At 43.0% G+C, this 11,627-nt stretch overlaps 1 protein-coding gene and 1 non-coding gene across 2 annotated transcripts; both read right to left on the minus strand.

Moving 5' to 3' along the window:
* Positions 1–1,003: 1,003 nt before the first annotated feature.
* Positions 1,004–8,142, minus strand: fbxo31 (F-box protein 31). The gene is made up of 9 exons (XM_031856525.1): positions 7,465–8,142; positions 5,327–5,398; positions 4,378–4,454; positions 4,029–4,196; positions 3,797–3,871; positions 3,517–3,626; positions 3,200–3,353; positions 2,702–3,090; positions 1,004–1,682 (listed from the first exon to the last, which is right to left on the minus strand). Exons 1-9 carry the CDS (start codon positions 7,889–7,891, stop codon positions 1,460–1,462), a joined length of 1,695 nt encoding a protein of 564 aa, XP_031712385.1. The 5' UTR covers positions 7,892–8,142; the 3' UTR covers positions 1,004–1,459.
* A 3,173-nt stretch (positions 8,143–11,315) lies between these two features.
* On the minus strand, positions 11,316–11,388 carry trnar-acg (transfer RNA arginine (anticodon ACG)). The gene has a single exon. It is a non-coding gene; the product is annotated as a tRNA-Arg (tRNA).
* Between the last annotated feature and the right edge of the window lie 239 nt (positions 11,389–11,627).

An 11,627-nucleotide genomic window follows, 5' to 3' on the forward strand; every position in this document is an offset into this window, starting at 1 on the left:
AGCTCCCTGAAGTCTGATGTGAGCAGTTCAATGGGTCAAACTTAATTCATTGCCCACAAATTCAGGCGCCTCTCATTGACGATGGTAGAAAGCAACATTTCCTTTTCCGAAGGCAAATTCAAATAGCTGGGTACAGAGGGCATGTATAAAACAATTATACTATTAAGACGAAATTTAAAAAGTAATTTGATAGTGCTTTGGCAGCCTTTTTTTTTTGTGTGCAAATGTTAGTAAAGCTGCAGTCTGATTATAAAAGTGCTGGCCAGTGGTTTTAAATTATTCACTATACTGCCCAGAAAAGTGCACTTGGAGTAAGAAAGCTACTGAGCAACCCCATCAGGCCCTAAGGAGACACTCTGTACTCTGAGCTGTTAGCTTGATGTTCAGCCAGCCTGGTCTCAAGTTCAAAATGAATTTGGAAAGCTGGAGGGATTAGCTTTGCAGGTAGAAAGCCAGGCAAATGTTACATCAGCCATTTAAACAAATGCAATACATTTCAAAGGTTTGTTTCAGATCATATAAGTACATAAACCGTATAACATTGATATTTTGATAAGCTTATGTAAAGGGCATGTTCTATTGCAGTATAATACATCTTTCCAACTTACATAATGCGACATTAAAGCTGCGTTTGATGTCAGGCCGTGAGCCCATGAGGGCACATCACTATCTTCAGTTCAAAGGGCCAAAACTGATTCATCTAGTGTTTTGATAAGACGGCATACCCTCTCTCGTCAATGGTGACAAAATTGCCCAGTTGTGAAACTCACTATTTTACTAGATAAATGACTAAAATGAATTTAACTTCCTACATTTTGGTTGCACACAGGAATACTTAAGTTCTGGGTTTCACTGATTAGTGGTAAAGAGAAAAACACCTGAGAAGCTGTCAAAAAAGCAAAGCATGCTGCTTAATGAGAATAAAACATGTTCAGATAATGGTTATGAGATGTGGTTAGATCTAAACAAAACAGCATGCAATTCAACATGTTGGGCACCGAACTCAGAATAATGCTTTATAGGAGAATACATTGGACACCGTTATGGTCTTCAAGTACAGACATGGTTTTAGAATCAGACGCACGTACAGTTTGATCCATAACAAGCAGTATGAAATATCATTCCTTTAAATAAATAAATAAAAAGCTTAATGTGACCTGTTTTCATGCTGCACTAGAGGATGACGGTCATACTTAGGTGATAAACGGTGACTTGGGAGGCCCTTTATAGTGCTTGCATGGGAACAGGAGTGTAGGGGCGCTGGATCAGATAAGTTAATTAGATAGTAAAACCCAATGTTTGTGAAACGTACCGATAAAACCAGGACAATGAGCGACCGTGGTATGTCATAGCTCACGACTCAAAGGACAGCAGGAGATGAATTGTGTGAAGTGGTTGTTTTTATGTATTGTACTGTGTGTGTGTGGGTGGGGGGGGAGACACTTAAAATTGTGGTGCATCAGGATGTCCAGGACTGCATGTTGCACAGCATGGCCTCAAAGTGCTCCATATTTGGGGCGTGAGCGTGAGCTAGGTGGTCCGTCAGCCGACTGTACAAACTGAAAGACTTCAACTCCAGCCAGATGAAGCCAAAGCGGTCCTCGTCAAACAGCACGAAGAGCCCCGGGGTGCGCTCCGGACTCGTGAAGCCGTGCCCGGCGATCAGGCCCGTACCGTAGAAGCTGAAAACGGAGGCACGTCAATTCACAAATCAATCAACACTTTGATGGATATCACTTTCAGATGGGTTGAAGTGCGTACAGAAATAACAGGTCATGCTTGTGACAGCAGCAATTTCATTTAACAATTACTGAATATTACTTTCCATAAAGCTGTTTAATAGGCCAGAGTACAAAAGGAGCTATTTAACAAGCCAATTAATCATCCCGGCAACTCCAGCCCAGGCAGGCTTTGTGAATCCCTGCGCCGTGCAGCGCACTCTCTCCTTAGTCATCACTGTAAAAGGACTTTCACCTCACCTGCTGTGTGCGTAGATTACGAAGTAGGTGGACTGGTCAATTGACTGTTGTGTGGTAATGATGATGTGAAGGAGATAGTTTGTGTTGTGTTACGTAAAACCCTCATTGCCCCCCATGCTAATATCAGCTACGGCTAGAGTCTTTGTTAAATTCAATGATTAAGCGATATACAAACTGCTCTTTCAGTTTAGGTGGAATTTCTCCAGAGAGTTAGTTGCTTTATCTTTTCTGTTTATTCCCTTATTACTTATCTTGATGAACCACGTTAGCACTGAGACATAAAGCCTTCAGCACAGACCTCCTTGTGGATTAATGCAGATTAATTGACTGTGAATCTGTGACAGAAACAGTGCTTTATCACAATCATCCACATTCATCTTCAAACTTCTTTAAGGGTGCCACCACAGCATGCAACCCAAAAAAAAAAAAAAAAAAGTATGCCGTTACATTTCTCTCGCATATTGCAAAATAATCATTTTTACATTGTTAATTAAATATCCTTATCTATAAAGCACGAATACTGATAAGCATTGATTAGAGGCCGATATGATTTCAGCCTGTTGGCCATGAGCTCTTAACAGCATGCAAGCTTATACCAGCTCAGGAACAATAGGCACATTGTGTCGAACACCACTGTTACTGGAGCAAAGGTAGCTACAACCAATCCACCTGTACTCTGGGAATTGATACTGTATGCATCTTCCGTACAGCTGAGTTCTTACCATTTCCTACAGGTGCGAGGGTAGACCTCATTGCGGGCCATGACTCCCAGGGGCAGGACAAAGGGCTGGGCTTCAGGAGGGCCGGTGCTGCTGTTGCTGCGGCCCGACTGGCAGCTGTTTGAACACGTAACACGCTCCTCCTCCTCCTCCTCCTCTTCCACATCTTCTGCCGCGCCAGCATCACCATAGGCCCCCTCTGCTGCACCGCTCACTGTGGCAGGAGTGTCCTTGGCCTGTTGCTGTTCCTCTCTCTGGACCTCCGCGTGCACCCCCAGCACCAGCCGCGACAGCTCCTCTATGTTGCGCTGGTGCTCTAAGTCTGGGAGGACCACAGGCCGGCTCAGGTCAACATCTAAAGTGAGTTGCCCCGCAGGAACATTGGGATCTCCCTGCAAGAAAGAGTGAAATTACAGTCTTTCCGTATAACATCAACATGCACGATTAATTAGTTGTTTAGAAAACTTTGCAGCCTCGGATAATGATTATTCACTAACTCACAGTGAGCTTAGTGGCTCTCGCAGACGTCCCGTGGAAACTGAGCACGACGATCTCCAAGCCGTGGCTGCCGTAGGTGCCTTTGAAGAGGCCCGGGTCCAGAAGGTCGGCGGGCATCACAGGCGGCAGGTAGATCCTCCGGTATGTCAAGCAGTTACTGTCAAAAGGAGGCAAACAACAAGAGTCAAAATGTGACTTTTGCCGCTGTTTAGTGTTTTCATTTCACTGAAGATCTGCCATGATAAACAATAAGAGCTGCTGAGGGCGACACTCTCGATGTCAGCTTTAGAAGAAGTGTGATGTAAGGAAGAGACTCATACTCATATTGACTGGTATAAATGAACTTCATCAGGATGAGCTCCTGCATGTGCTCATGGAAGATTTCTTCCAGTGTCCGGCCCCATTCTTCTTCCAACCATGTCCTGAACTCCTACACACACACACACACACACACACACACACACACACACACACACACAAATTAGAGAAATCGGTAGAATGCTGCTAAAAGTCTTTCGACATTATCAAAGCACACAGGCTTTTAAAACATAAGCAAGATAAGTGAATAGAGCAGGTTTCAGGTAGTGACAGCTGCCTCACCTCCTGTCTGCCCCCCGGCATGCGGTGATGATCGGTCTGGTTACACTTTGTTGAAAATTCATCCTTCTTCCCGGTCTTAAAATAACAGAATTATGACACATATTAAAGGATAACGTATTGTCTATTGATTTCTAACCTCAAACTAAAGTAGAATCTTCTTCTAAACTGTGTCACCAAACATCCAAATGACGTGGAGCCGTTCATTTCTTTGGTTTCACAGAGAAGCTCTCACCTGTATGTCCCCGTTGTGTGGCCCCTTGTGACCATACATACACTCCACCGTGGCCTTTTGGCTCTCCAACATGTGGATGCGGAAGAGCGGCCGTCTTCTCATGGGGTCCTCCACACGGGGGTCATGAGGCGGCAAATACATCCAGCCGATGATGAATAGCCCGTCCACCTGAACGAAAAACACTTTTAGTAATTCATAAGCCCGTGAAATGATGTTGCAAATGCCAAAGCATTATCAGCGGAATATTGCCGCATCGTAAATGACACGCAGAAGACGGTGAACAAACTGTACACTGCGGTCATCTTTTCTTATCTTTATGCAAATGTGCCGATTGAGAAACACGTCTTACCACAACGTTGAGCAATCCCCCATAAGGCCCTATGTCAGGCTGCCATAAACCCAGGATATATCTGTACGGGTGAAGCACTGCAACACAGGAGCACAATATCACACCACACTTATCAGTTTCTGTAGGTGCTTTGCTACGAGCCACATCGTGCATTGGTTACAAACACAAGAGGAGGTGTTAAAGCCCACGGACACAACTTCCTGTTTAACGTCCGTCATGATGGGAGTCTATGAGACGTAAACCCAAAGGGAGGAAACACCGACCCGTCCAACAGTCCAATCAAAATACACAGCACACCAAATAACCTGGCATCCCATTTCACACTTAATATGAAAGCAAACAGCGCTGGAGGAGAATTGTGAACATGTTTACCATTCATAAGGGATGCTGCAGCCGTTTGCTTACAAATTAAATCAACAAGAGTCCCACTCACACAACCCCTCATGCAGCAGCCATCCACGTCGAGGCCCGTGTACATACAGCGCGTGTACACGTCTCTATAGTCCATGTGCTCGTAGTCCGGGAGGAGCTTCATAAAGCGGCCAGACTTCACCCGCGGGTTGACACCTGGACAGGCACAACACAGGCATGTGTAGAGCAGCCCAGAGCAGCCCCTCTAGTGAAGGCAGTGATGTGCTAAAATAATCTATTCAAAAAGGGACCAACAACGCGCCCACACTTTGCCTGGCATGTCTTGTGGCAACTGGTACCATAAATAATCTCAAGTGGAACAGAGAAAAGACATTCTGTCATATCAGAAAAGCAGTTGCTGGGACTGTTTCCTATCGGCTGCAAATCACAGTCATTGGGGTGATCCATCAACAGCTGTACGCAAGAAAATATGAGGGTGCAAATGCCGAATGACCCAGTGGAGGAGCAGTGTGCCAAATACTTCATTGGATCAATTCATGGGTGACGGGAGAGCTGTTCAATCAGCAGTCGAACTCACGTTTAACATAGAGGTCCCGGCTAGATACTCCTTCCACTTCCATCTTCCTCAGATCCTCCTTCGTACCAAACTCTGCAGAGAGAAGACACACGAGAGTATTAAGTTCAACCTTACATTTACTTTATTAAGGCTAGTCACGCAAAACAATATTACAAAATGTGTTTACACGTTGTGGCCGATCTACACCGACTTGTGAACTGAACTCTGTCTAATGTCGTCACACTGAACTGAGAGCGGCAAGACGGACAGTCCGAGCTTGAGATACAGTCAGCAGACGCAGACGTGACCTGATCAGACTCACAAGACGTCTGAAGCACACAGCCGGCCTGAGACATAAGTGAACTAAGAAGCCACCACGTTAAGTCTCTTTGAGGGCTTATTGTTGTTGTTTTTGTTGCTTTTCATCGTCAGTAAAATGCACTAAACCGATGTTTTTCACCAAGTTGGCTGACAACTGGGTGGTCTTATAACACTTTTGATCATACATCCAACTGTTTTTGACTGCAACTGTAAAGTCATAGTCAGTTGATTGCGACTACTTGTAACGTCTCTGACTAACAGTCTTGTTCAGCTTGCTGTCTTCAGTGTAACCGTTGTCTTTATTTTAAACGTACTTGATTGTTGTTCTGCACACACATTAAAGTATTTTCCTCGCTTACTATAAACACCTGGTATCCTGGTTATTGTGTAACTTTTCAGAAGCACAAACATTCCTACGGCCATTACGATTACCTCACACACTGCAGTTCCCTCACTCCCCGAGTCTGTTACAGAACAAAACAGTGGCCCCCAAATTTCCTCCAATCCAACGTCTCATGTTTCCAAACTCCAAACTCATGTCGCAACCAACGTTTATTATTTATTATCAATTCATCCACTTATACAGGTACTCTTCCAATTAACAGATTAATCATTAAATCTATAAAAGTACATGAAATCAAATGAACAATGCACATTACACAAGGCTGAAATAGATGTTTTAGGTTGCTAAATAAAAAATGAAATTAATGTTAAGAAATTGATAAAAGCAGTAAATGCTCACACTGCAGAAGCTGGAGCGAGCAAAAAAAGGTAGTATTTTCCTGTTTACATGATTTTAAGTTTGGCTGGGCGATATGTCGCTGTAAATTTGCATTATCATTTATTTTGAGGTACATCTCCTGTAACATCTCTGGGTGTCATTAGCCATTATGGACAATGTTGCAAAACACTGAGCAGAACTGCTTTGTGTCAGTATTGGATGTATATCATTATATAACATGACATATCAGAGGATTTTTATCATACTTACAACATGCATTGATAATAAATCAGCAGTATATATTGTTACATAGTGATTGTGTCATTATGTACAGGTTATGAGACAGTGCAGTGCCCTGACACGATAAAAAGGGGTGCTGGTGGTGTTCAAGGCCCCCAAAAGGTCAGGTCCGACCCGCATCAGCAGCCTTATCAGCGACACAGGCCTAATAACATAAGAGGCCTTGGTTTGTTTTACAGCAGTGACTGGGTTAACGCTAATGTCTTTCATGGTCCATGTACAGATCAATAGAAAGGATTTTAGGGGAAGAGAATATACATCTATATAGGTCTCAATATACTCACAACTTCTTATCTTTCTGCTAGCTTAAATGCACATTTGGCGCCACGCACACCAATCCCATACAGCACTACACAAACGGGAATAAACATCTTCAATACAGTACACACATTATGTTCTTAAACATGAAAGATAACAGAATGCATGTAGGATGGTCTATAACTGTTATTAGCAAACGTTATTAGCCTTCTAGCTCTCTCCTGAATGCTCAGCACATGCTAATAACACTAACGATCAGACCAATTTAATCTCCCTCGGCGCATTTAGCGTCAAAACAATACATTTCCTGACTTCTATACACACATATTAACGTACATCTTTTGATCATTTTGTACAGAAATAACATTTAGAACATATTTACTTACACGGAAAACAACTAATGCTCCACAGGTTAGTCGCTCGAAAAGAAAGACTTCACTTGCGGTTTCGCGCTTTACGTCCCAGCTTTCTCTGGAGTACAGCGCCCTCTAGTGGCTTTAGTGGCAACATCAGTTTTCCCACTAGGCTACATATATGTGCAGCAAATCGCTATATTTACCTGTCATGCAGCGCCTTCTCCAGATGGTCTCAGTGTTGAGGATCTGTCTGAATTTCTTGCCTACGAGGGCAACGTTTGGCAGCGCTGTTCCGGGAAGCAAAGAGAATATTTCAACTAAAAGCTCCGGGGGTAATTCCGCTAACGACTGCGGGTGTGGAGGTCCCGTGCTCGTGCGATCCAGAGAGCCTCTGTTGATATGACAGCTGCCATGTTCACAAGCGACACTCGGCCCTGCAGTGGCGCCGCCGCTGTCCGGGCCTCCTCCTCCTCCGCCGGCGACGACGTCGCCTTGCCGCTGACCCACGATCTGCTCCTCTTCCTCCTCGTCCATGTCCGAATCGCTCCCCTGATCCTGCTGGTTTTGCCGCTGTCGCCTCCGGCACCTCCGCGACTGACCCACCCCGCAGAGCCTGGCACAGACCGCCATCTGTAGTCACCAAATAGGCAACATTACATCACTACAACACATTGATCAGCTGCAGTCTGGCTGATTGCTCCCGTCGTTGTGAGCATGTGCAGAAGCATCTCTGGCGACGTCACGTGAGCGCACGTAAAGCGCATAGCGACTACGCCCCCAATACCATTAGGCTCGTTCGACTTAAGCCAGGCGTGCGCAGAATCGATCACCGGCGATCGGCGCACAATGCATGCTGGGTAGATTTGCGTCCGACTTGCTCTGACGTCATGAAAACGTGCGTAACGATGATCTCACGTGAGCGAGGCGGCCGCAGATTTTAGAGCCAGGCTATGCAGAATTGCTCTCCACCGACTGCATGACCCCAGGGCATGATGGGACTTGCGCTGACGTCATGATCACGTGGGCAACGATAACCTCACGAGAGCGGGGTGGCCGCAGATTTTAGAGCCAGGCGCTGCAGTTGCTCTCCACTGACTGCGTGACCCCAGGGCATGATGGGAAACTTCTTGCTGTCTTCGGATCAAAGAGCTGATTGGCTCTTAGATTTTCTTTATTGGAAAAGGTGGGCAACCGTGGCTCACTGGGTTAAGAGGGTGGTCTGGTGACCACAAGGTTGTTTGTTCGAACCATGGCCTTTGACATGTCGCATGTCAAAGACAGCCCACTGCTCCCCATATATAGGGATGGGTCAAATGCAGAGACAAATTTATCCTTAATTAACAGGATAAATATAGTATAAAAAAATTGAAATCCTAATTTTCTGTCTAATTGTAATACTTAACGCTAGCTTGTTGGCTATTAGTCTCATTTTGTGCAATAACAATAATATATAAGGTTATTTATTTAGCATCTGTAAATAAAGATATTTATTGAGAAAGCCTACATCCTACTTGATGTCAACATTTTTTCAGTCACAGCACTGGAATATGCATCGATTAATGATTGTGAAGCATCACAAAACGTATTTAAAGAAAAGCACAATTGTCACTGATGGAAACTTGCAGCGTTGCTTTTCCTCCGTGTGTAGCCTGTTTATGTAGCTGTGATGTTTGGACTGTTGGTTCAGTTTTTAAATTTCTTAAATTTACGGTTGTATGATTTAGAAATGATGCTATCTTTACATATATTTATTTATATAAATGTTTAAATAAATATGACATCCAAAAACTAAAATATGCCCAATCTTATATCCTCAATTATAATAATAACATAGTTAAATATATGAAAAGACATCCAAACTTAAAGACCAGCAATTTTGGGGTTGTCGAACCGCCGCTCCTCTGATTGAAGGACGGCCCTGCACTCCACTTAGCCACAGTCGCCCAAGATCAGCTCTAGACTATGGCTGTGTGGAATATAGGTCGGCGTCTAAAACCTTGTTGGGGAAACTGGATGTAATACAAGCGTCAAGATTATGTAGTGGGGTCTTTAAAACAACATCTGTGCCGGCATTGCAGGTAGAAATGGGGGAAATGCCGTTGGAATTGAGAAGAATCCAGATCATGATGACATATTGGGTCAGTTTACAAGGACATAACAACCATCCAACAATAAGTGCTATTGAGCCATGCTGGGAACATGGAAAAACACTAACAAAGAGCTCTGGTTGGGTTGTTCAGAAGAAGGCTAGTGAATTAGGTTATAGGAGTTATTCTCCAGCTGTGGTCCAGCTGTTCCTCTTTGGTTACTGCCACAGCCTGAAATTGATCTTGACCTCCTTGAACTGATGAGAGATGAACGTTGGGGAAACTGTAAGATCTTCAAGTCATACATCAGTTACCACAATTAAATATAGATTTATGGATCTAAATACCCTAAAACTGGTAGAATAGCAGCAGCAGCAGTGATCCCAGAATTCCATTATGAGTGTGGGAAGAGACTCAGTGATGATGTATCTGTGTTTACATGTGAGATGATGGCCATATAGTTATTGCCTTAAAGTGGGTAGAGGACGTCAGGCCAGAGAGAGTGGTGATTGCATCAGACTCATGTGCAGTGCTAACGAGTTTGACATGTTGCCACTCCAGAAGCAGAGAGGATTTACTGTTTGAAATTCTACAATCATTTTTAAGAATCCATCAAATGCGGATAGCGGTTCATTTAGTGTGGGTCCATGTTGGAGTCGATGGCAATGAGAAGGCGGATAAAGCAGCAAAAAGGGCTTTGAAGAGTGGGAGAAATAACGTTAATGTAAATATAAGTAAGTCAGACAAATGGGGACAAATTAAAAAGATATGTCAGAACGAATGTAATAAAGGGAGTAAAGGAAGATATCTGTTTAAAAATAAACCATTGGTTGGGAGTGCAGGATCTAGTGGACAAACTAGAAAAGAGGAGATGATTATGACAAGGCTAAGGAATGGCCATACTGGTCTGAACAGTTCCCTTGATGTTATTAGAAAGCATAATAATGGAAAGTGTACATTTTGTGGAGAAGAAGAAACCGTGGACCATGTTTTATTGTCCTGTCAGAGGTACGAGTCAGCCAGAGAAGTTTTGAAAAAAGGTCTAAGAGAGATTGGAGAGGAAAGCTTTAGTGACAAATGTTGGAAACTTTTTCTGGAATATTTAGAGTCAACAACACTAATGAATAGAATTTGAGAAAGAAATGTATTATTATTAATTTTTTCTATTTTATTATTTTATTTTTTCTACCGCCAAAAAAAGCAAAAGAAAGAAGAAGAAGCAGGCGGCTGAAAACGGTCCGACTTGAACGCAGTTCTTTGTCAACGCCCCTTTCTACGTCCGCCTGCTCTCGTCTGCTTTCCAGGCGAGGCGCAGTTCAACTCGAACGAGCCTAACGTCATTACATTACATTACATTGATAAAATAACACACCGTCGAATATAAATTGAAAATATAAATATAAACTGAAGATAAATATGAACAAATATAAATGCAGATTGTGCATAAGGCCCAGTAAAAGGTGATTAAAAGGTAAAAACTGTGCAAGAATAACAAGTACTGAGGAAAATATAAATAAACAAATGAAGATAAATATATATGTATACAGATTGTGCAAAAACTAATCTAGCCAGTAACTGACTGACAGTCCAGCAGACCAATGACAGAATGCATTCAATCAATCAATCAATCAAGGTAGTTGAATCTATAACAATTCATCTATAAAGTATCATATTTTATTTTATACAAAGCTGAGCAAATTGACTCCGGGAACTCGGAGACGTTGATTGGTCAATGGCTGGTAGTGGCTGGGACAAAGCGTGGTAGCGATACGAGCGCTGATTGGCCGAGAGGCGGGACCGCGATTTGCTCTCACCTGGTGTAATTAATGAAGCAATGGGCTACCAAAAATATAGCGCCATCTTTCGGTGAGCAGTGGCATCTGACCATCTAGTTATGAAATATTAATAGAATGTATGTTTCTAAACACATGATGTTTTTGCTCGACTGACAATGACAAGAAAAGGAACGAGCTAGCCAGGAGTCGAACCTAGAATCTTCTGATCCGTAGTCAGACGCGTTATCCATTGCGCCACTAGCCCGCTGGAAATGCGATGTAGACCCGGACTGATATATTGATTGATATATATATATATATATCAATCAGTCATGCATACGATATGTCACTTTATTTTTATAGTACTTTTCGTAAAAATCATTTGTCGTGCTTCACATAATAGAATATATAAAGGCTGTGATTTATGTATGTGTGTTATATTCAAATGCATGACATCCTAATAGTATTGTTACAGTATACCACGTTGTGAATTGAATTAATAGT

Source organism: Anarrhichthys ocellatus, unplaced genomic scaffold, assembly GCF_004355925.1.
Source record: "Anarrhichthys ocellatus isolate YVR2014 unplaced genomic scaffold, GSC_Weel_1.0 scaffold2, whole genome shotgun sequence".
NCBI classification, from domain to species: Eukaryota; Metazoa; Chordata; class Actinopteri; order Perciformes; family Anarhichadidae; genus Anarrhichthys; species Anarrhichthys ocellatus.

Excerpts from the sequence above, each read along its gene's own strand:
- fbxo31 (XM_031856525.1), bottom strand. The coding sequence starts at position 7,891 with ATGGCGGTCTGTGCCAGGCTCTGCGGGGTGGGTCAGTCGCGGAGGTGC. Across the intron at positions 4,455-5,326 it reads CCGGGACCTCTATGTTAAAC|TGCTTCACCCGTACAGATAT; the intron begins GTGAGTTCGACT and ends CCTGTGTTGCAG. Across the intron at positions 3,627-3,796 it reads TGCCGGGGGGCAGACAGGAG|GAGTTCAGGACATGGTTGGA; the intron begins GTGAGGCAGCTG and ends GTGTGTGTGTAG.